Source organism: Vigna unguiculata, chromosome 8 (assembly GCF_037176805.1).
Source record: "Vigna unguiculata cultivar grain cowpea cultivar isolate G323 ecotype 2 chromosome 8, ASM3717680v1, whole genome shotgun sequence".
In the NCBI taxonomy this organism is placed as follows: domain Eukaryota; kingdom Viridiplantae; phylum Streptophyta; class Magnoliopsida; order Fabales; family Fabaceae; genus Vigna; species Vigna unguiculata.
In genome coordinates this window covers 30,120,854-30,145,793 of record NC_140799.1, presented here as the reverse complement: position 1 = coordinate 30,145,793, position 24,940 = coordinate 30,120,854, and the positions used below count along the sequence as shown (strand labels likewise).

General features: G+C 35.6%; 2 protein-coding genes and 1 non-coding gene across 3 annotated transcripts; 2 read left to right on the top strand and 1 right to left on the bottom strand.

Annotated features, from left to right (window-relative positions):
* Positions 1-1,390: 1,390 nt before the first annotated feature.
* On the top strand, positions 1,391-3,091 carry LOC114195331 (putative polyamine transporter At3g13620). The gene has a single exon (XM_028085753.2). It carries the CDS (start codon positions 1,476-1,478, stop codon positions 2,889-2,891), a length of 1,416 nt encoding a protein of 471 aa, XP_027941554.1. The 5' UTR covers positions 1,391-1,475; the 3' UTR covers positions 2,892-3,091.
* An 8,214-nt stretch (positions 3,092-11,305) lies between these two features.
* On the bottom strand, positions 11,306-17,208 carry LOC146884381 (uncharacterized). Its single transcript, XM_085665960.1, has 7 exons — positions 16,680-17,208; positions 15,406-16,428; positions 14,063-15,201; positions 13,217-13,472; positions 12,966-13,008; positions 11,527-11,590; positions 11,306-11,425 (listed from the first exon to the last, which is right to left on the bottom strand). The coding sequence occupies exons 1-7, from the start codon at positions 17,206-17,208 to the stop codon at positions 11,306-11,308; spliced, it is 3,174 nt and encodes a 1,057-aa protein (XP_085522086.1).
* A 758-nt stretch (positions 17,209-17,966) lies between these two features.
* On the top strand, positions 17,967-18,074 carry LOC114195724 (small nucleolar RNA R71). The gene has a single exon (XR_003606557.1). It is a non-coding gene; the product is annotated as a small nucleolar RNA R71 (small nucleolar RNA).
* The last annotated feature ends 6,866 nt before the right edge of the window (positions 18,075-24,940 follow it).

Here is a 24,940-nt window from a genome sequence, read left to right as displayed (position 1 = left end):
GACATGTAGAGATACACCTAGTGTTTATGAGACCTTGGTAGAGCATGTCAATGCCTTGGAATCCAGAATTATAAATACCTACCCCCACCCCATTGTTATCCTTAAACAAATTTAATTTATTTAAATTGAGTGAAATTAATTATAACATATTATCCATGTTTTATTAGTTAATTAATGCAATTTATTGGGAAATAAATGAATTGTTAATTTAGGATTTGGAAGTTGCAAGATTATGCATAACGGTTGAATTTATAGAAAGCAAAAGGTATTTAAGTTTTGATCACCAAGCAAATTGTAAAGTGTTCCATGAATTAAAATATGTCCCTAAAATTTCAAATCCAAAAGTAGTTAGTATATTTTTTCTAATTTATTATGGTTAGAAAAATAATTGTACTTAAAGAATTGACTCTCTTTCAAAAATAGTATATTTAATTTAAATTAATTGTATGAATGGAAAATAATTGAAAATGTTTGTATATATCTAGATAACTTGATAAATATGTTTAAAAGGGTTATTTAATGAATGGTATGAGATATGAAGTCTATTTGATTAATGATAAGGTGTGAATTATTTGGTTTGATCGATGATATTTTGTGCATATGAATGTGTGTGTGATTAAATGTGATGTTTTGAATATGTCAATGATAATTACTAGTATTCTCAATTAATATATTGTGGATAAAAAACAAAAAAACTAAGGACTATTGAGATGTAGTGTAGGTATTAAATTAAGATATTAAATAAGATATTCAAGTTTTAATAATACAGTGAGATAAATAAATTATCATGTGGTGAAGAACTTCCAATAATAAATTACGAGTGGTCAATACCTAATAAGAATGTTACTTAAAATACTTATAATTTATATTATTTGAATATGATTTTTTTTAAATATGAAAATTTGTTAATAATTTATTTATTAAAAACTATCTAATTTTAAGTTTCATTTGAAAATAACAACTTCAATTTTTTTATATTCTCAGGCATATCCTCTTTGCATATATTTTCTATTTGTCTTTTTGCATATTTTATAAGTCACTTTACATAATTTGTATTTATTTTGAATATATTCTACTCAATACTTTGACTTAAAGATAATTGGCTCAAAAGAATAATGAAGATTTGGGTAGTTTTAATCATATTTTGCAAAGATATTTTTTTAATTTTGTTTTTTAGTGTTCATATCGTCGTCGAATTCAAATTTTTTATTGATTTTTTGAATACTATTTTTTCTGAATATTAAAAATGCACTTTTAATATATTTTAAAATGTTAAGATCAGTGATAATCGATATGTTACATAGGATCTCTAATTTTTTCGGTCTAAAAACTGTCAAATTTTTCGCTTTATTTGTATACATTTTCGCAGTAAGTGAAAGTGAAAAAGGGGCAAAAAAATAATTTTGTTTCGGTTACATGTTCCCATCTTTTATAAAAGAACCAACCATTTCAAACAAACAGGGCAATCAGTGGTCATGGGTGTCGAAGAAACACCTTCTTTGCCCGCCACCGAAACTGCAACCGCCACCGCTTCCGGAAACGCCGCCCAAGTGAAGAAACTCACTCTCATCCCTCTCATATTCCTCATCTACTTCGAAGTTGCCGGCGGTCCCTACGGCGAAGAGCCCGCGGTTCAAGCGGCTGGCCCCCTGCTTGCTCTCCTGGGCTTCCTCATATTCCCCTTCATCTGGAGCGTCCCCGAAGCCCTAATCACTGCGGAGCTAACCACCGCCTATCCCGGAAACGGTGGCTTTGTGCTGTGGGCGGAACGGGCCTTCGGGCCCTTCTGGGGTTCCCTAATGGGAACGTGGAAGTTCCTGAGTGGTGTCATCAACATCGCATCTTTCCCGGTCCTCTGCATCGAATACGTCCAGAAAATCATCCCCGCTCTCCGATCTGGCTGGCCCCGCCAGGTGGCAGTCATAGCTTCAACCCTGGCTCTCTCATTCCTCAACTACACCGGCCTCACCATCGTGGGTAACGTCGCTGTGTTACTCGCGGTGGTTTCTCTCTCCCCCTTCGTGCTAATGTCCCTCATCGCCATCCCCAAGATTAAGCCCCATAGGTGGGTTAGCTTGGGTCAGAAGGGGGTTAAGAAAGATTGGAACTTGTTCTTCAACACGCTCTTCTGGAACCTCAACTTCTGGGACAACGTCAGTACCTTAGCCGGGGAAGTTGATAAACCCAACAAGACTTTCCCTTTGGCCCTTTTTGTTGCAGTCATTTTCACCTGCGTCTCCTACTTGATCCCTCTCTTCGCCGTCACTGGAGCAGTTTCGGTTGACCAGAGCCAATGGGAAACTGGGTTCCACGCGCAGGCTGCGGAAATCATCGCGGGGAAGTGGTTGAAAATCTGGATTGAAGTCGGGGCAGTGTTGTCGACAATTGGTCTTTTCGAGGCCCAATTGAGCAGCAGCGCGTACCAGGTTCTGGGCATGGCGGAGATCGGGATTCTGCCCAAGTTTTTTGGAGTTAGGTCAAAGTGGTTCGGCACGCCTTGGTTGGGGATTCTGCTATCGACTTTGATATCTATTGGTGTGTCTTACATGGACTTCACCGACATAATTTCTTCGGCGAATTTCTTGTACAGTTTGGGGATGTTGTTGGAGTTTGCGTCGTTTCTTTGGCTGAGATGGAAGTCGCCCTCCATTGAAAGGCCTTACCGTGTTCCCCTGAGGCTGCCATTGTTGGCTGTGATGTGCTTCATACCCTCTGGTTTTCTGGTTTTCATAATGGTTATTGCTACTAAAACTGTTTATTTGGTGAGTGGTATCATGACTGTTGCTGGAATTGGGTTTTTCTTGTTCATAAAACTCTGCAAGACAATGAAGTGGTTAGAGTTCAGCGTGGAGGAACAGAAAGAAATTTCCTTTGAAAGGCCTGCGCTATGATGGAATCAAATTGAAAGTGTAAATGTTTAATGTTTGTTCTTATCGGATCGGGGGTAGGCTAGAGGTACTAAGATTCTAGTGGTCTTATTATGTAAAAGACTTATACTCTCATGTGAGTAAGAAAAAAAGTTACGAATGAGAATCTGATTGTAATTTCAATTGTAATTTCAGGAGAAATGTCATATGAATCTATTATTGAATTTTTGAGTTCTATAACATATTCTATTATAAAATAAAAGATATTATCATATATATATATATATATATATATATATATATATATATATATCAATATCAGTATCAGTACCATAATAATAATAATATATTATTTTAATAATTAAATTAATTAAATATTTTGTTGATATATGTTATAAAAAAGATATTTATAATATCAAAATCACACCATTGAATATATATATATATATATATATATATATATATATATATATATATATATATATATATATATATATATATATATATAACTGAACGAATAATTTGTTTCTATTAATATTATTTAGTCGATCCATACTAGCGTCTTATTAAACCATTCGCTTTTAGTATATTTGTTAGCAGATAGGTAGAATGTGTAATGATACATGATATCCTTATTTTATTTGCTACTTAGTAGTAACATTATCATGTGTCAAAGTATCTTTATTCTTTATTTTATTTTTCTTTTGTTTTTCATACGTAATTATTTTTGTTTCTTTGTTAACTGTAAGACGAAAATGGCTTCAGAGAAAATGACCTGTGCTTTGTCAATTTTATTGAGTGAGAGTCTTTGTCGTTTACAAATCGATGTTAAACTCGTGTTGAACTTTCTTCAAGCCGCAAGCCATAAAAATCAATTTCATTAGATGTGCCAAATCATTAATTTATTAAATTGATCAGATTTTTACGTGCTTACATATTAGAATATAATATATTTCTGTTACTTTTTTTTATATTATTTTACTTTGATTTGCATGTGTATTTTTGTTAACTTTCTTTTATTTGTTAATTCTTTTACTTTATATAAACTTAATTAGAATATTTTCCAAACGTGTCTATCATGTTAGAATTATATTTTTTTTAATCCAAAATTTAATAAAGAGTTAAATATGTTTTAGTCCCTTACCTCTTAGTAAATTTTGAAATTAGTCTTTTTTGAATCTTTGGACCAATTTAGTTCTTCATCTTTCGAAATACGTGGATTTAGTCTTTTAATAAAATTTTGTTAAGTTTATTGAAATACGTGGATTTAGTCCTGTTAATCTAAATTTGTTAAAATGTTGTTAAAACACTGATTTTTTTAATTATTAATTTAGTTCTCTAATTTGTTGTTTGGGTTTATTTTGGTTCCTTTATTATTTTTGGGTTCAATTTACTCCTTCATTTTCTTTAAAAAATGTTTAATTTGGTTCCCTTATTATTCTTTTATTTTTCACTCAATTTAGTCCTTTTATTTTTTCGAACGATCCAATCTTATCCTCCCCAATTTAAGACCAAATTAGTAATTAAGTTTAATTACAACTTATATATACATGTTATAATACTTTTTTTAGAATTTATACATCAAATCACTCTGCCTAAGGGTAAAAAAATATGAGTACTTAGGTGGAGGGTAAAAAATAAAATAATTTTAGTTTTTAGGTGGAGTAATTTGATGTATAAATTATAAAAAATTATTCTAAAAGTACATATAAGTTGCAATTCACTAATTTGGTCTCAATTCGGAGATGACAAAATTGAATCAGTTTAAAGAAAATAATGTCTAGATTGAATAAAAAATAATAAGGAGACCAAAGTGAACCTTTTGAAAAAATTTACAGTACTAAATTGAAACAAAAAATAATAAGAGGGCCAAAATGAACCAAACTAACAAATTAAATGACTAAATCACTAATTAAGCAATTAAGTTATTTTTTGTTGTTCCAATGTTTTAAAGCATTATATATTTGGATTATAAACCCCTTTTTTCCGCCTTATAAGATGGGCCAGACCAAGTGTTAAGGCCCAAGTCAGCCCACTAGCTTTTTGGCTGTTTCAGAAAACTCTTCAACTCTTTCCATTCCACTTTCCCATTTTGTTTCCTTTACTCTCTCTTTTCTCTCCTTACAGAAGCTGAGTTAGGGCACTAGCAAGTTCTCCTCTAAGCAAACCAAAAACGCTCCTTTCCCACGTAAATTGAACTCGAATCTTTGTCCTTGAGTTTCTCTTATGTTTGGTAACTCTGGTCTTATGTGAGTCTCATAGGTGGTCTCATTTTTTTTTCTTCTTCTTCGCCTCTCTTGGTTCTGTTTTCTAGCTCTATAAGCTATTGTAGTGATGGAGTGCTCTTCCTTGGGTCTTTGTTTCTTTGGCTAACATCTGTCCAGGTAAAGAAAGCTAGGGTCTTGCATGTTTTAAGTTAGTTTACTTATTTTGGGCTTGTTTCGAGTTATAGATGCATGAATAATGTTGGTGATAGTGTGAAAATACTTTTGGCTTGTGTATTTGCTTGATTTTTGGCGTGCATGCGTGAACAATGGAGAAAACCTAGTCTTTTTGCCCAGTCGAGCAAGTCTTGCCCAGGCGAGCGAGTCTTGCCCAAGCGAGAACATTAGAAACTCTCCTATGTTTCTGCTCGAGTTGTCGCTCAAGTGATGAGCTCTAATTTTGAGCGAGAAGTAAACTCGCTTAGGCAAGGAGGTCTCGTCTAAGTGAGAAATCACAAAAACTCACTGTTCCACTGCTTAAGCTCTCACCTAGGCGAAAAGGGCTCGCTTGAGCAAGAGAACCTCCCCCTCTTGAGCGAGGACTTCCAGCTTGAGCAAGATCTGGTGCACGGACGTGCTCTAGTGTTGTTTTCTTCTTTGATTCAATTATTTGCCTTCATGATAGAGTGATTTACCTTAAAAGCATGAAGTATGATGCCATGTATGTTGTATGAGATTAAATGAGAATGAGATTCTGCTATATTGAGTATGAAATGAAAAACATGAATTGTTTGGTTTGGTGGTGCATTGGCATGATAATTGAATGCTTGAGATGGCATGTGGAATTTGTTGGTAAAAGAGTTTCATGGAAAACTCTTGGTGATGGTGTGTTTAATGTATACCTTGATATAAGAGATGTCTAGATAAAGAAAAGTATCCTGAACTCTAAAAACCGTTCACGCTCATATAGAGTAGAATGATTCATGTGGTGAGAGTGGCAGGATGTTCCAATCTTTGGCAGGATAATGGCCTTAGACAATCATGAGATTAACCCTGGGGTGTGGTTGTGTGATAACCCCTTGTGTTTAAACTCTATAGAGTTTAAAAACTAGCACAGGTGCATACTTCGTTTAGAATTCTATATCAAGAGTATAATCTAGATAATTGAGTCAGAGAGGTCTTGCATTTGCTTGTTGTCACATGGTTTAGGTGCCTACTGTTTTGTATGTTTATAAGCTAATTTAATGTTTACTTGGTCAATAACATTATAAAAAATATTTCACTCTAGCTTACCCTTTCTGTTTGGTGTCTATTTTTCTATTTGGCTTTTCCTTTTTGTAATGATCACCAAACTTATTGGTGTGAGCAGATGTGGAAACTTCTAGTGGTCATCAGGATGATGGGAACACTAAGTGTAGCATGCATGGTTTGGGAATCCTGCTCTGTGGAGCATCTTTGGGGGCATTGTTGCCTTGAAATTTCTTTCTCTATGAGTAGTCTTTTGTGAAACAATTGTACTCTTAAATTCTGTTTTGTTCATGGCATCGTGGTGTGCCTTAGCTTTTCTTCCTAAGTATATTTATGGATAACTATAATGGTTGATACATATATATTCTTTGTCTTATGCGCTAGTTCATATTATATTTATGTTATGTTTTATTTAGTAAATTTATTCTATTTAAATGGGATGTCACATGGATCACAATAAAATAAATTAGTTAATTAAATTCGAACAAATACTCAACACAACTTGAGTAAAAAAAGTAATTTTGTTAATCTCTATTAATAATTAAAATAATTAAACATGTGTTTTATTTTTAATTAATGTCATATATATTTATTAAAATTAATTAATGTTAATATGTAATTAACCTTATTATTTAATTTATACAAAAAAAATTTATTTAAAAAAATTAAAATATATAATATTTGAATTAGTTACAATTTATTTATTTATTTTTTTAACTACTTTATAATTAAAATATTTTATACTTCAATTTTTTAATCTTAATAAAATAATTAAATTTATTTTAATAAAAAGATTTACTTTTTACTTTGTCTTTTTTCCTCTTATGTTTTTTTTTGCCATACAATATCAAACTCAAGATCTAGTGAGCAAAGTGTTCCTACAGAGACAATAAAAGATTATTATAGGACTCAAACCTCATCTTACCACAATCTTTGAACCTCTCAGATGGATGCTCTTCAGTCCTATTCGCCATGTCTTTGTCTCTTGACACTTGGTGGGGCATTTGGGGATTACTAGAAGAAAGGGCTCTAACGATCAAGTCAACAAAAACTCTCAAAGTCAAATCTTAATTCTTGCACTAATGAAATGCATACCTTTAACTGTTGGGGTCCACTCTTATTTATAAAAGGTTAATCCTTTTTTGCTTGGTTTAGGTTATGGGATGGGCCTTAATTATTTCTTTAATGGTCTAGTCCTTTGTTGGGCCCGTATGGGCTCAGTTAGGCCCAGGCTTCAGGTTCAATACTTTTTCCTAATGTTTTAACTATTTTATTTCAATTTAGGGTGGAAGGCGTCGTCTGTTACGAGAAGGTCGTGCAATTAGCGAACATGGTCGTTATGTAGACGTTATTTCACCGTGTAGTATTCTTTCAAGTTAGATGAGTATTTATTAGTTAGCGGTCTTTAAGGTTAGCAACTTTCCTAAGTTAGCGGTCCAATCCGGATATTGCAACATAGCGGCTAGCTTAGCCCTTGGTTCATAGCGGCCAATCTGGCCACTATGGTACACAAATAATTTTGAAATAAAACTAAAAATAAAACTAAAACTATGTAAATATGCACATATTTATAACAAACTCAAACTGATTACAAGTTACTAAATTATTTGATAGAGGACTATCCATGGAAAAGACTCGAGAATAATTAGAAGAGGAACCATGACAATTCAAGAAACATATGACAAGGTCAAGGAGTCGAAGAATGAAAGAACAAATATCTTCAAGACTCATAATGATACAAAAAGCTGACAAAACCCAAAATATGAAACTAAAGCTTATACTTTACTTTTAGAATTAAATTACAAATTGTATGTTCGTTGGGCAAACCATTTTTGTGAATTGAACTTGTCGTTGGGCGACTATGACCATTAGGCAAATGATGGAAGAACAAATATCTTCAAGACTCATGATGGTATAAGAAGTTGACAAAACCCAAAATATGAAGATCATAGTTTATAGTTCACCTTTAGAATAAAATTACGAATTGTACGTTCACTAGGTGAAACCTTGTGGCTGGGCGAACCATTTTTGCAAATTGAACTTGTCGTTGGGTGACTATGATCGCTGCGCCAAGGCTCGTTGGGCGTATCATCAATCATTGGGCGAAAGACTCGTGTTTTAAAATTTTTGTTTTTATTTTTTAAGTTGGTTGTTGGACCTTTAATGTGGGGCCTATATTTAGAGTATTAGGAAAGTCTACATATTCACATTTTCAAAACTTTCCATTCACTCTGATCATTAATGAATTTTTTTCCTTAGGAGAAGGTTCTATTGGTTCTTGGATTAGAACTTTAGATTCTTACCAAGGGTTATAAATTGTAGCGAATCTACCTTAGACTTATCAATATTGATGATATCTTGACTTATCAATTCTGGATCAGATTGTGATGTTTAGAATTATCTATCTTTGATTGTGGTGTTTATTCTTTTGGTTGGGTTCTTATCAAAGATGGATCTCTTTGTGGTGAATTTTCCTTTGCTTATCAACATGCTATATTGTGGCACATTCCATCTTTCTCTTTTTCTGCGATCTTTATTCTTATTTTAATTGTTTCTTTATGGAAGAACTTCAAAGTCAGAAAAGATCATCATCTTTCCAGTTACGATTGTGTCATTTGGTATTCAGAGCAAGGTTCTTGTTTGAATTTCTTCTTTATCTTATTTTTTTGTTTTTCTGTTATAAAAATAAAATCTTAACATAGAAAAATTCTTTTTGTATTTGTGTTCGTGTGTTCTTCGTTTTCAAAATGAGTATTTCTGCATTCGATTCGTAGAAATTATTTGTTTTTGTGTTTTTCTGTTCCAATTAATTGTTTTGGGTTAAGGGCATCCTTATCACAAATCTAGGGTTTCGGATGGCGCACTCTCGGCCAACGAGTCTATAATCTTACCCAACGAGAGAATTATGAGAGAGCCTGCTCGCCCAGCGGGTACTCTCGTCTAGTGAGTACTCTTACCCAACGAGTGAGTGTTTTCTCGCCCAACGAGAAGTCTGTTACTGTAAAAATTTGTTATTCTTATGTTGGGACTACAAAGTTAAGAGGAAAGGAAAAGAATATAAACGAAAAGAAAAGTTCAAAGAGTCCAACATCGTTGTATGCTGCAATATTTGTTTATGTGCTAAAATTGTTTCCCAATCAAAATCTAGAGTCTCCGTGTTGTCTAAAGTAAATTCTTTTGGTAATGCTTTTTATTGTGTCTAGCTTTTATTGATTTTGTGTCTTTAAAAGTTTTTGTCTAGAACTTTTTGTTTTCTTGGACCTCTTAAGTCAAACTTAGATTTTTAACGTATTTCACACTGTTTGTTTATTCTTTGTTAAGTTACTGAAGTTCTTTGCCAAACACTACAGGGGATTGAGTGGTAAAAGCAAGAGGGTACATTCGAGGAAAAGCCCAAAAAGTGTGATACACAAGTGGACTTTTGAGCGATACACTTAAGCGAGTGGTGAGGTTTTAATAATTTCTTTTTATTTTACTATTTTGCAGGATATGACTTCTACACAAAATGAAGCTCTTCCTTCACCTAAAATTGCCACAATCATCGCTACATTTGAAAGGCTCAATACACAAATGGCTGTTGGGAAGCAAGAACAAAGAGGAGGATGACACTCAACGAAGGAATATTTTTCATTTTAGGTGTCTCATAATGAAGAAGGTGTGTTCACTCATCATTGATGGAGTAAGTTGTACCAATGTAGAAAAAGACTAGTAGACAAGCTTGGTTTGGAAACATCTCTACATCTAGTCCTTATGCGTTGTAGTGGTTAAGTGAGGATGGTGAGTTATTTATGGATAAGCAGGTGAATATTGTTTTCTCCATAGGAAAATGTGTGGATGAAGTAGTATGTGATGTTGTACTTATGGAAGCAAGTCACTTGTTGTTGCGAAGACCATGAAAATATGATAGAAAAGTGATGCATGACGGTCTATCCAATAAATATTCTTTCCTGTTCAAAGGGTAAAAATGGCCCTAACGCCTTTATCACCCCGAGAGGTTAGTGAGGACCAAGTAAAAATGTGGGTCAAAAGAGATCACGAGAGAAAAGAAGAAAGAAAGAAAACAAGAATGGAAGAGAAAAATTCCAAAAAAGGCAAGAAAAAGAATGATAAAAGTGAAAAATATAAGAGTGATAAAAGCCTTTTCTTGAGAGAAAAAGAGGTAAAAAATGCAGTAGTAACACAACAACCTCTATATTTGCTTATGTCTAACAATATTTGTTTGTCTTCTACACAAGTTTCTTTGTCTTTAGGTTTGGAGAAACTTCTTAGGGCTATGAGGATGTCTTTCCTAAAGACATTCCACATGGTTTGCCTCCTAAAAAAGGAATTAAAAGTAACATGGATCTCATTCCAGGTTCAACAATTCCTAATAGGCCAACCTATAGAAGTAATCTAGAAGAGACGAAAGAGATACAAAAGCACATAGAGAAACTAATGAGAAAGGTTAGGTTCGTGAAAACTGGAGTTTGTGTGCTATGCTAGCCATCATTGTTCCTAAGAAAGATTGATCATGGAGAATGTGTGTTGACTGTCGGGATGTCAATAACATTACCATCAGGTATAGAAATCCTATTCCTAGACTTAATGACTTGCTTGATGAAATGCATGGTACTTGGTATTTTTAAAGATAAATTTGAAAAGCAGTTACCACCAAATCCGAACGAGAAAGGAGATGATTGGAAAACTACTTTCAAAATTAAATTTGGTATGTATAAATGAATGGTTATTTCTTTTGGCCTAACTAATGCACGTAGTACTTTTATGAGATTGATGAATCATGTGGTGCAAAATTTCATTGGTAAATTCGTAGTTGTGTATTTTAATGATATATTGATTTATAACAACATACTTGATGCACACATGGGTCATGTAAGGGAAGTTTTGGAAGTACTTTGTGATAGAGGTCATACCCCACCAAATTAAAACAGATAAAATGCAGTATATGAAAGTTGAACCAAGTTGTCTCCCAAAGACCAATGTTCTTGTTCAAAGCCTCAATTTCCAGATGAACACAGCACAATAACACAAAGGGGTTGGCAGATTCCGATTCACAACAAACTTCAATTCGGAGATAAATCTAACAGTTATATGAACATGCAATGATTCCTTTATTCAATTGAAAGTCCACCAATCACAGATTACCAAATTAATTGTTCTATTCGAATTTGCTCTCATGAATCCTAAGTAATCAACTAAGCGAAAATTACCATGGATTCATTGTCATTAACCATAACAAATTTCAGGCTATTAACACCCACATATTTAAGCAAGCTGTGACATAACCCATAAACATTAAGCATGAATACGAGACCCTCAATGTGCTCACACGAATTTGAGATTAAGCATGCATTAAAAACGTGTTTATCATAAAAAACACAATCTGAATTTAATGCAATTCCGAATACAACCCAAAATCGATCAACAATCTCATGGTTTCATTTCAATTTCGTCAAGGAATCAATGCAAAAAGCTTAGCTAGACATCAAAATGGAATAATCAAGCACTTGAATCTGAAACAGAACATCAAAATCAAAAACCTTAACTTATGAATTCTTAAAGATGCAAATCAAGAGCAAAAGAGAGATTTCAAAGCTCCAAAGGAATGTAAAACGATGCTGTGATATATAAATCCGAAAACCCCATCAATGGGTGTTGTTCCAAATCAATAACCTTATGAAATATACACTGTATCACTCAAATCTCTTGGCTACTGTTTACTATCAAAGCACCCTTGAAAAACAAACATCAACAAACTTGGCAAGCCTCTAGAACCAACAACCAAACCAAAAACACATGCAGGTCAAGATCAGAAGGACTTTTCAAGGTTGTAATGAGGCTGAGGACAAGGTGTGGAACATATGGATAAGTAGCTAATACACAAAGGAAATAGAGGAGCAATGGGGAATAAGTCTCAATCAAGGATGAAAGTAATCCCAAACACCAACACTTCTAGATATGGTTCTCACACAATGCTCAAACCCAAACTCCTTTTATTTCTTTTCTTTTCTATTCTTTTCTTTTTGTTTTCTCTCTTTTTCTTTTTTTATACAAAAAAGATGTAGAGAAACAACAATTTTGAAATCTCAACTGGGTATACAAATGAGCAATTCCAAGAACCAATAACAAGTGCGTGCACAACCACACTTGTTATGCACGACCACACTTAATTGAGCACCCATTCTCAAAACAATTCCAAAGCTCCAAAATTTCCTAAGGTAGGAATAATCATGGTTTTTCAAGCTAAGGGCTTGTAATGAGTTGTAGAACAATGAAAGGGTATGCAGGCTCAAAAAGTGGTATCAACGGAAATAGTTCAAGGTAGGCTCACAGAACAAATTGCCTAAATCATATCCCAACATGCATGTGAATCACAAAAGCATCAGAAAGAGTCAAGCCAAGATCGTTGTGCAAGCATTCAAGAGGCATATATCACATAATCAAAGAACAGAGAGTGTCTCAAATTCTCACATAGGGTAAAACAATTCAAAAAGCAACTTGACATGAAAAGAGAAAGCAAGGATATCAGTCCACAGAATAACCAACAACTCATCCTCCAAAAGTGAAGTGAGTGTCCCAAACAGAAAACAAAAACATAACACAAATTAACAAAAAGGAAACAAACAAAAGGAAATAACAGCAGACAGACCTGGACAAGTGCAATAAAAGTAAAGAAGGAGAAAGAGAACTCCCTGAATCATGGTGAAACATCAGTAGGGTCAAGCAGGGAAGTCTCCTCCACAACAGTATCCACTAAGGCAGGATTGCTGAGGAAAGGCTTCAGACGATGCCCATTCACTTTGAAGCTCTTATCGGTGGACTGGCTTTTGATTTCAACTGCACCATAAGGATAAACATTAGTGACAACAAAAGGACCAATCCACTTTGATTGCAACTTACCCCCCATGAGTCCAAGTCTGGAGTTATACAATAAAACTTGCTGACCAATAACAAACTCCTTTCTAGCTATGGAGCTATCATGGAATCTCTTGGTCTTGTCCTTGAAGAACATAAAGTTCTGATATGCCTCCAAACAGATCTCATCTAACTCGTTCAACTGCAGCTTCCTTTCCTCCTCAACTTGATCAAGTGAGAAGTTGCATGACTTGACAACCCAGTAGGCTCGGTGCTCTATCTCCACTGGAAGGTGGCATGGCTTACCAAAGATAACCCGATAAGGAGACATCCCTATAGGTGCCTTGTAAGCAGTCATATGAGCCCAAAGAGCGTCCTCAAGTCTATAACTCCAATCCTTCCTGTTGGCTGCACAATCTTCTCCAAGATCCACTTGATTTCTTTGTTTGAGATCTTGACTTGCCCATTAGTTTGGGAGTGATATGGTGTAGAAAGTTTGTGCACAACCCCATACTTTTAAAGCAAAACCCCCATGGATCTATTGCAAAAATGGGTGCCTTGGTCACTAATGATAGCTCTAGGAACTCCAAACCTGCAAAATATGTGAGACCTAACAAAGTCCACAACAACTCGAGCATCATTAGTTCTAGTGGCTTTAGCTTCCACCCATCTTGATACATAATCGACAACAAGCAAGATGTAAGTGAAACCAAAAGAGACAAGGAAAGGGCCCATGAAATCTATACCCCAGACATCAAACACCTCACAAAATAGCATGGGTTGTTGAGGCATCTATTGCCTCCAAGAAATGGCTCATCCTGCTTGTTGGCATTTCTCACACGTGCTACAATTCCTCCACGCATCTTTGAAGATGGTAGGTTAATAAAATACGCAATCTAGCACCTTGCGAGCTGTCCTCTGTGTGCCAAGGTGACCACCAGGTGCAGATGAATGACAAAATTTGAGGACCGAGTCAATCTCATGGTCTGGAATGCATCTTCTAGTAACCTGATCACTGCACATTTTCCACAGATAGGGGTCATCCCAAATGTAATACCTAGCATCGCTCTTGAGTTTATCACATTGAGCTATGGATGCTAGGGGATGAAAAATAGAAGCAACAAGATAATTAACGATGTTAGCAAACCAAGGAGAGGAAGAAGTAGAGAGTGTCAACAAACTTTCATCGAGAAAGTCATCCCGGATTGGTGAAGCATCATCAGTAGACCTCTCAATCCTACTTAGGTGGTCTGCAACCAGGTTTTGTGCTCCGCTCCTATCAAGGATCTCCAAATCAAATTCTTGGAGCCAGAGCATCCATCTTATCAACCGAGGCTTTGATTCTGCCTTCTTCAATAGGTACTTAAGAGTTGCATGGTCAGTGAACACAATAACAGGAGAACCAAGCAAATAAGATCTAAACTTTTCAAGTGCAAAAACTACCGCAATGAGCTCCTTTTCTGTCGTGGTGTAGTTTGCTTGGGCAACATCTAATGTCCTGGAGGCGTAGTAGATTACCCTCGCCTGCTTGTCAATTCTTTGAGCTAGAACAGCCCCCAATGCATAATTGGATGCATCGCACATCAGCTCTAACGGGACTGTCCAATCAGGCGCCTGAATGATAGGAGTGGTGGTGAGGGCCTTTTTGAGGCAATCAAAAGCCTCTTTGCATCCTTCATCGAAGATGAAGTCGACATCCTTTTGCAGTAAGTTGGACAGTGGAAGGGCCTTTTTACTGAAATCCTGAATGAAGCACCTATAAAATCCTGCATGGCCAAGAAAAGAATGAACCTCTCGCACAGAGGAGGGGTAAGGCAATTGTGAAATAATTGAAATCTTGGCAGGGTCAACTTCAACGCCCTTACTCGAAATTATGTGCTCCAATACTATGCCTTGTTCTACCATGAAATGACATTTCTCAAAATTGAGTACAAGGTTAGATTGAATGCACCTATTTAAAACTTTGTCCAAACTTTCTAGACATGCATCAAATGAGGACCCATACACAGTAAAATCGTTCATAAACACCTCTATGCATTTTTCAAGAAAATCACTGAAAATGCTAAGCATGCACCGTTGGAATGTGCCAGGGGCATTACATAGGCCAAACGACATCCTCCTATAGGCAAAAGTGCCAAAGGGGTAGGTGAATGTGGTTTTCTCTTGGTCCTTAGGTGCAATATGAATTTGAAAGTAAGCAGAAAAACCATCAAGAAAGCAATAATGTGACTTACCTGCCAAGCGCTCAAGCATCTTATCAACAAAAGGCAGGGGGAAATGGTCTTTCCTGATTTCTTGATTTAGCCTTCTATAATCGATGCAAACCCTCCAACTGTTATGTACCTTTATTGGAATCAATTCCTCTTTCTCATTCTTGACTACAGTGAGGCCTGTCTTTTTGGGAACAACATGGATGGGGCTGACCCACTGATTGTAAGAAATGGGGTAGATGATCCCAACTTGTAGAAGCTTGGTCACCTCATTCTTGACAACATCTGAGATGACAGGGTTGAGTCGCCTTTGTGGCTGTCTCACTAGCTTTGCTCCATCTTCCAACAATATCCTGTGCATGCATGTTGATGGGCTAAAACCATGAATGTCAGCCAATGTCCATCCAATTACCTTCTTGTGCTTTTTAAGAACATGCAACAAGCTTTGCTCTTGTTTAGTAGTGAGGGAGGTGGAAATGATGACATGCAGTTTCTCCTCCTCTAAGTAGACATACTTGAGGTTGTCTGGTAGGGGTTTCAACTCTGGAGTGCTGGATGCTAACTGAATATCAGGAACCAGAGGGGAGGGAGAAATGGGTTCCATAGCCTGTACCTCAATATAACAATCAGATGCATATGTACTTTCTATAACATGGTTAGTGAAATATGATTGTATAACATCAAAATCATATGGTACAGCACCCAGTGAGTCAAAATCAACATCGAAATCAGAATCGGAATCAGAATACGAATCGCAGTCAACACCAATGCATGCAAATTCAGATAGCTCAGACACAGATGAATGTTTTAATGCATGCAAAGAGTGGAAATCAGAAATAAGTCCATCAATAGTATCATCAATAATATCAACATGAAAAACAGAGTGATCCTTAGAAGGATGTTCCATGGCATCCAGAATATTTAAATGCACCACAATAACATCAAACTCCATGGAAAAATTACCTGTGTGGACATCAATCTTGGTTCGTGTAGTTTTTAAAAATGGTCTGCCTAAAATGATTGGTGTAGAACCATGTGAAAATCCCTCTTCCATATCAAGAATGTAAAAATCAGCAGGAAAAATCAATTCACCAACACGAATTAAAACATCATCAACCAAACTTGCGGGGTGGGCAACACTTTTATTTGCCAACTGAATCACGACACCCGTAGGTTACAGGGATCCAAGAGAAAGATATTTAAAAATAGACAGCGCATTACATTTATTGAAGCACCAAGATCAAGCATTGCATTTTCGAATTTATTGTTACCTATGATGCAAGGTACACAAAATGTACCTGGGTCCTTGCATTTCTCAGGAATTTGAGGAACAGATATACCTATCAATGGTGACACATTTCTCCCCATGCTGATCTTTTCGTTTCCCTTTAGTCTCCTCTTGTGCGTGCATAGCTCCTTCAAGAACTTTGCATATATGGGTATCTGTTTGATGGCATCCAACAGAGGTATGTTCACCTCCACCTTCCTGAATGTTTCTAAGATCTCCCTGTCAACCTCTTCCATCTTCTTGCTTGGGATGGATCTTGGAGGGAAAGGAAGAGGTATGAAAGGTGCAGCAGTAGAGGTGGAAGGCGTAGAAGTCACTCCAGATGTGGAAGGACCAGCTGCATGAGCATCACGCTTTCTCTGAAGTGTTGTAGGGTCGACTTTCTTTTGAGGTGTAGGCTGAGGAGTGGGAACTTCAATGTTCTTCCTAGATCTCAATGTAATGGCACTCACATTTCTCGAATTCTCTACCGCCTGTGATGGCAACTTGTCAGATTTCTGAGCCTGTGATTGATTTAGCTGAGTGGCCCTCTGCCCCATTTGATTTGTCAAAGTCGGGATTGAGGCCTTAGTCTCTTACTGGAATTGCATATTTTGAAGGGTCATCATCTTGACCAACTCCTCCAATTAAGTAGAAGAAGAAGGGTGCAGGTGCTGCAGCAAGAACTGGTGTGGGTACAGGTGGAACCAGAGCAGCTTGTGCAGGTGCAACTCTTTGTTGTGGAGGTGGCTGCACATTTTGAAATTGTTGGTTTTGTTGCTGCTGGTTGCCCTGGTTTCCCCATCTCAAATTAGGGTGATTCCTCCATCCTGTATTATATCTGTTTGTTGACAAATCATGGTTTTGTTGTTGATGTTAGGGCCTGTTCTTGTTGAAAATATTAGCTACATAGGCCTAAGGAGTATCCACTGGTGTAGAAGAAGAAGCAGCAGCAGCCTGTTGTTGCAATGTTGGGCAAGAGTCTGTAAAATGATCAATAGATGTACAAAAGCCACAAACTCTTGCAGCTGGAGCTCTCTGATTAGAAGTAAGTTGGTTGACTAGTGTGGTAAGAGCATCAATCTTACTCTTCAACTTGTTCGTGTATTCGGCTGCCCTGACATCATGTACTCCTCTAACAACTATGGCATCACTCCTTGTGCCAAATTGTTGAGAATTGGAAGCCATGTTCTCAATTAGTTGCTTAGCTGTAGCTGGGGTTATGTTACCAAGAGCACCACCACTTGCGGCATCAATCATATTTCTATCCATATGGTGCAGGCCTTCATAAAAATACTGTAGAAGGAGATGTTCAGAGATTTAATGGTGAGGGCAGCTTGAACATAGATTCTTGAACCTCTCCCAGTACTCATAGAGGGTCTCCCCAGATTGTTGCTTGATGCTAGAAATTTCCTTCCTTATGGATGTTGTCCTTAAGCAGGGAAGAACTTGGCAAGGAACAATCTCTTCAGGTCATCCCAGCTCGTGATGGACCTGGGTGCTAGGTAGTACAACCAGTCTTTCGCATTGCCCTCCAACGAATGAGGGAAAGCCTTCAAGTATACATGGTCTTCTTGGACATCTACGGGTTTCATGGTGGAACACACGACATGAAACTGGTTCAAGTGTTTGCACGGGTCCTCACCTACAAGGCCATGAAACTTTGGCAATAAGTGTTTTAATCCAGTTTTTAACACATGGAACTTCCTCCTCAGGGTATTGAATGCATAAACTATCATAAGTGAACTCTGGTGCAATGAGCTCACTCATGGTCCTTTCATGAGGTGGAGGAGGTTGAGCCATGTTATAAGTATGAAAATCAGAATGCTCAGAATAAACAGTATGCTCAGAATGCAAGGAATGAGGAGTGTCAGGAGTGTGATAAGAATCAGAAGAGTTAGGAAAAGTCATTGAATATTCAACATGCAAAGATGAATTCCTAAGATGCCTACGTCCTCTGTGGAATGTCCTATCAATCTCAGGGTCAAATGATCGTAATTCACTTGGGTTTCCCCTGGTCATGCACCAAAATACATTAATTCTAGTGATATTGGCATAACATAGGGTATAACTACAAGTATACTCAAACGAACTCCAAATGACTTGAAAATTGGTAGGATTGTCCTTTGAGTGCTCAAACAGAACCACAAAAAAAAAATCAGATCAAAACTCAAAGTACACGTATTTTTAAAGTTTTTTCAAAAGTGGAAAAAATGAAGAAAAATCACAAAAAACATTGCTAAAATGTAGAAACCTGCATTTTCTGGAGAATCAGAGTTTGCAAACCGGAAAAGCGGTCTTTGGCAAGGTAGGAAATCAAATTCCACCCCAAATGCATATAAAATAATAGTGATTCTGATAACCAGAGCAAAAGTTATGGTCCTTTGAAGTTTCACTAAAAATCAGTCCAAAACTTTTTTGAATCTCTCAACTCAGACCATACCAACTGCTCCAACTATTTTTCCCATCAAGTACAATGTCTTAGAAGTGGGGGGAAAAAATTTCAAGTCAAAACAAGCACTGTAGCTACCAGAACAAAAAATCAGAAGTTAAATGCCAGAATCGGACACTATTCATGCACTATTCACTACTCTAGATGACACTCAGAACAAAAAATCAGAAGTTAAATGCCAGAATCGGACACTATTCATGCACTATTAACTACTCTAGATGACAATATTCATGCGCGTCGCGACACTATTCACTACACAGATAACACACACACAACACGAAAACACACAGAAATACTACCACAATCAACATTTACCAACTCAACCACACTTGAACTACACACACATACCAAAACACGGAACACAAACACACTGAAAATTTTAGTTTGAACAAAACGATTGGTCCCCAGCAATGACGCCAAATTTGATAGAGGCTGTACCCCACCAAATTAAAACAGATAAAATGCAGTATATGAAAGTTGAACCAAGTCATCTCCCAACGACCAATGATCTTATTCAAAGCCTCAATTTCCAGATGAACACAACACAATAACACAAGGGGGGTTGGCAGATTCCGATTCACAACAAACTTCAATTTGTAGATAAATCTAACAATTATATGAACATGCAATGATTCCTTGATGCAATTGAAAGTCTACCAATCACAGATTACCAAATTAATTGTTCTATTCGAATTTGCTCTCATGAATCCTAAGTAATCAACTAAGCGAAAATTACCATGGATTCATTGTCATTAAGCATAACAAATTTCAGGCAATTAACACCCACAAATTGAAGCAAGCTGTGATAGAACCCATAAACATTAAGCGTAAATACGAGTCCCTCAATGTGCTCACACTAATTTGAGATTAAGCATGCATAAAAAACGTGTTTATCATAAAAAACACAACCTGAATTCAATGCAACTCCGAATACAACCCAAAATCGATCAACAATCTCATGGTTTCATTTCAATTTCGTCAAGGAATCAATGCAAAAAGCTCAGCTAGACATCAAAATGGAATAATCAAGCACTTGAATTTGAAACAGAACATCAAAATCAAAAACCCTAACTTATGAATTCTTAAAAACGCAAATCAAGAGCAAAAGAGAGATTTCAAAGCTCCAAAGGAATGTAAAACGGTGCTGTGATATATAAATCCGAAAACCCCATCAATGGGTGTTGTTCCAAATCAATAAAATCCACAAAATGAGCTGCCCAAGATAGAAAACGAAATCAAAACGCAAAACCCTCAATGGGTGCTATGAAATGTGCATAAAAACGGTAAAAACTAGGCAAAAACGTGAGAAATTGCAAAAAGCACTTCCATGGAAGCTTGGAGCACGAAAATGGTGGATGGAGAGGTGTAGAAGATGAAGTGTGTGGCTGGTGCCATGCATCCAAACCTAATTCTCGTGGTCCCATCACTTTGCCACTGATATTTACAAAATTGCCATTATGAGCTGCAGAATTACAAAAATGCCACTATTGGGCATCAGATGTTGGCCCATGCACTCAGATGACGTGGAAATGATGTGGAAATGATATGGCAACGATGTGGCAACTCTCTTCAACTGAATATTAATGTCCAAGCTCCAAAATTTGCTTCACCCAAATATCTAAAAATAATTAAAAACGAAAATTAGGCCAAATAATGTGAAATTAGTCCAAATTCGGAACAATGGCCCAATAAAGCCCAACAGATGAAAAAACTCTAAAAATGGACAATTAAGCACTGAACAATTGTCAAATGTGTACACAAAGACTAGTGGAATGGAAGAAAATAATGACTCATCACTTTGAAAGGAAAAACTATATGCTAATAAGGAAAAATGTAATTTTTGTACACATGAAGTTGTTTTCCTTGGATTTGTAGTCACATCTAAAGGAGTACATGTTGATGAAGAAAAAGTCAAAGTTATCCGGGAATGGCCTACTCCTTAAAATGTAAGTGGCGTAAGAAGTTTTCATGGTTTGACTAATTTATATAGGCCATTTGTGAAAGATTTTAGTACCATTGCTTCACCATTAAATGACATTTTTAAGAAAGAAGTGGATTTTAAATGGGAAAAAGAACAACAAGATGCTTTTGATAATCTAAAATATAAGCTTACACATGCACTTATCTTAGCTTTACCAAATTTTGAAAAGTCTTTTGAAATATAGTGTAATGCTTCGGTCATTAATGAAATTGTTTCTTTAAGAGATGGCTCTCTTGGTTCTTGGATTAGAACTTTAGATTCTTATCAAGTGTTGAGAACTTGTGGTGAATCTATCTTAAACTTATATTAATCTCGATCGTAGCGTCTTAACTTGTAACACCCCTTTTTCAAGATGTCACGTGTAATTTTATTCCGCCAAAACTTTCAACATAAAACTCTGATACCATCCTATAAAATAGGAAACTTAAAAACATTTTATCTCAAAAACCACTTGCTAAAGTTTTCATCCAAATAAAACTTTATTATCCAAAATAAAGCATTAATAAAATAATCAAACCAGTTCAAGTTGTTAAAACGAAACTTAATACAATTTTTCCAAGTTTAAAACTAAAAAATAATCAAATTATAACATCTTATTCAAAATAAAACATTCCAAATGCTTCACAAAAAAACTCCCAAAAGCTTTCCCACGAGCTACTCGCAACTATGCATCTTCACTAGCATCTGCATCAACATCTGCTCCTGTATAACACACGTTATATGATAATCACACAAATATAAACAACACACAAAAGTAAGGGTAAGCTAACCAGATAAAACATCATACAACAATATACTACCGACATACAACTCACCTTGCATTATCATAACTTATGCATAACCTCAACTAAGATAACAACCCGTCACATGTTCCTATAACCACAAATGCAATCATCAACATATTACCCCCAAGTAATATCAAACAATATGACATTCTCTCATAACCAACCGCTCCACCTTTCCTGCGCAACAATGCCTCTTGGAAAGGGCCTTTCCCCTACTTTCCATTGACTTACAAGCAATATATATATATATATATATATATATATATATATATATAATCATACCAAGACCGACAAACACATTCCAAACAAGCAAAACACACCAAATAAACCTCAACACGCAACATACTAGTTGCCCAACAACACTAGTCACCCAATGACCATATAGCCTTGCAAAAAGAGCTCGCCCAACGACCTACTCTCGCCCAACGAACACAATAGTAGTCGCCTAGCGACTTCAGTCGCCCAATGACCACTTTGTCTCGCAATTTTGCTATTAGCCAGAACCAAGCTACTCGCCCAATGACCTCTAGTCCCAACGACCAGTTTGGTTCGCAAAACTCTATCGACTAACAACCATATGTGCCCAAAACACGAAAAAAAGTGTGAAAATACATATTTGCATGCACAAAGTACTTGTTCAACATATCAAACCTCCAAAATATGCACAAAACCAAACACTAAATATCCCATTACCATTTTACTTAACTTTGAGTACCATATATACACATCAATAAAATTCTTATACCAATAACTAATATATACACATCCTTTATCAATTCTTAAAACCACAGGAACAATATTACCTATACTTACAAGGTGCCTATTAATTAAACTTACCAAAATCTTTCGCACCCTATACCCATATTGCACTATAACAGTCTGCACTTACCAATTGGCACATAATTCCATCACCAATTACTTCCAATTTCATATTCATAACACTAAAATATCAAATCCTGAAGCATCAACAGTACAACAAATATTACATACCAAAATAACCATGATCACAACTTGTTGCATACATGAACATGAACAAGGATCAACTCAACTTACCTCTTATGCAAATTCCGCCATCGAAAAATTTCCAACTCAGTTTTCTTCTTTCCAAATAAAAACAATTCTCCAAAGCAACCAACTCATAATAACAAATCCAATTTCTTTACATATGAATGATACCCCAAGGCCATGAATAGGAATGATAAAAAATAAAGAAAAAGATGCCAATCGCAAAGCTAAAATTCCAGCATTATTGCAACAAAAGATAATAGACCAATAATCACTTCCCCATCTTCTGTCATTTTCACCAATAAACATGACAACAATTATAGACACAAAAATATATTTCCTTACACTGCAACATTTATTCCAAAAAATACATTTCATACAACCACCATGAATTTAACCATAAAAAAAAAAAACCTTTTTATCATATCACTACGAAAGAAAATACCCCTTTATAATTCTATACTTTAAATGCAACCAATTCTCCATACATAAACACAAAATAAAAATAAAATTAAAAGGGTTAACTCCTCTTATTTGGAATTCCTAAAACAAAAGTTCTCTTATTCTCAATTGAAAATTTCACATACAACCTTTGCTCTTCCCACTTAACGTTGAATCTTCACCTACTAACCCTATTTTTCTCTAAACCCAACGTTAAAATAAACCTTTGTTTTCTCTTATTTTCCTTAATGTCCATGTTAATTCTTGCTACTTTAGCTCCTCACTTAATTCTGCCACTTAATCCACTTAATTTACCTTAAAGATCTATTATGGGACTGTGACTAGATTCGAAGAATTTGCCTTCAACTTTTCACCTTCCTAAGAGCACCACAAAAATACCAAAAAGAAAACCAATATGTATGCATTTTGCTCTAACCAAGGTTTAAACACACTATCACCATCTTCCAAGAAACACTTCAAACCACACTAACTACCACCTTTGTGTTGTCAACCACATGCACCACAAACATTACAATTAATATTTGCACAAATGATGCACTTCAAATAAATTATAAAAAATTATAAAATATAACTCACTCCCATTTCTCACATAAACACTTCCAAAACAATTATAAAAATAATACTTAAGATATAAACACTCCAAATGCACACATCAGGAATCAAACCCATGACCACCAATGGCCACCAATCTATAGCTAAGGCTTTAACCAACTATGCTACACTTCACTTCTATAAGATCATATTTTTATTAATTTAATTAATACTCCTAACATCCCATACCACCTTGAAAACATAATTATTTTTCCTGGGTCTTATATGACTTATCAATCTTGGATTGGATTGTGGCATTTAGACTTATCTTGTTTTGATTTTGGGGTCTATCCTTTTATTTGGGTTCTTATCAAAGAGGGACCTCTTTGTGGTGAATCTTCCTTTGTTTATTAATCTACTAGATTGTGACGTATTTCATCTTTGTCTTTTTTTGCTTTCTTGATTCTTATTTTAATTGTTTCATTACAGAAGAAATCCGAAGTTAGAAAAGATCGTCATCTTTCCTGTTAGGATTGTATCATTGTCTTATCGCAAATCTTGGACAACGACACCAAAACCTTGTTGATGATCCAATACGAATCTAATTTATCCAATAAGTGCACTGAGTTCAATTGTAGCACAACAAGATCATACCCATTAGAATTTGTTTTGAATAAAACAATAACCTATGATTTATTTATTTGTATTGAAACAACAATAAGAGTTGACAGATTTGAAAGCAGATAATTGCTTAAGGAATAAAGTAGTTGATGTTGATAAGAATGTTGAGATTGAACTTGGCTAATCTTCTACTGCATTGTTATCTACTCGTTTATAAGTTACGTTCATTAGTTTAATGTTCTTGAAAAAAGTGCTCTTTATTGTAATCCTAAATCCATTTTTGGCATTTAGGACCTAAGGTTATTGAACTTAGTGTGATTCCCCAACCCCTGATTAAGTGACTCCTACCATTAAGAATAGGGCTCTATATTTAGCTAAAATAGATAGATTTATTCCTAGAATATAGCAACATTAAAAAATTTGATTGAATCTAAACATAAACTAGTTTTCACTCA

What these genes read in the sequence shown, in the direction of transcription:
- LOC114195331 (XM_028085753.2), top strand. Translation starts at nt 1,476, where the DNA reads ATGGGTGTCGAAGAAACACCTTCTTTGCCCGCCACCGAAACTGCAACC.
- LOC146884381 (XM_085665960.1), bottom strand. Translation starts at nt 17,208, where the DNA reads ATGGGGCAGAGGGCCACTCAGCTAAATCAATCACAGGCTCAGAAATCT. An exon ending in GATGCTTGAGCGCTTGGCAG is followed by an intron (nt 15,202 to 15,405) that starts GTAAGTCACATT and finishes AAAAATGCATAG; the next exon opens with AGGTGTTTATGAACGATTTT. An exon ending in TTAATGACAATGAATCCATG is followed by an intron (nt 11,426 to 11,526) that starts GTAATTTTCGCT and finishes AATTGAATAAAG; the next exon opens with GAATCATTGCATGTTCATAT.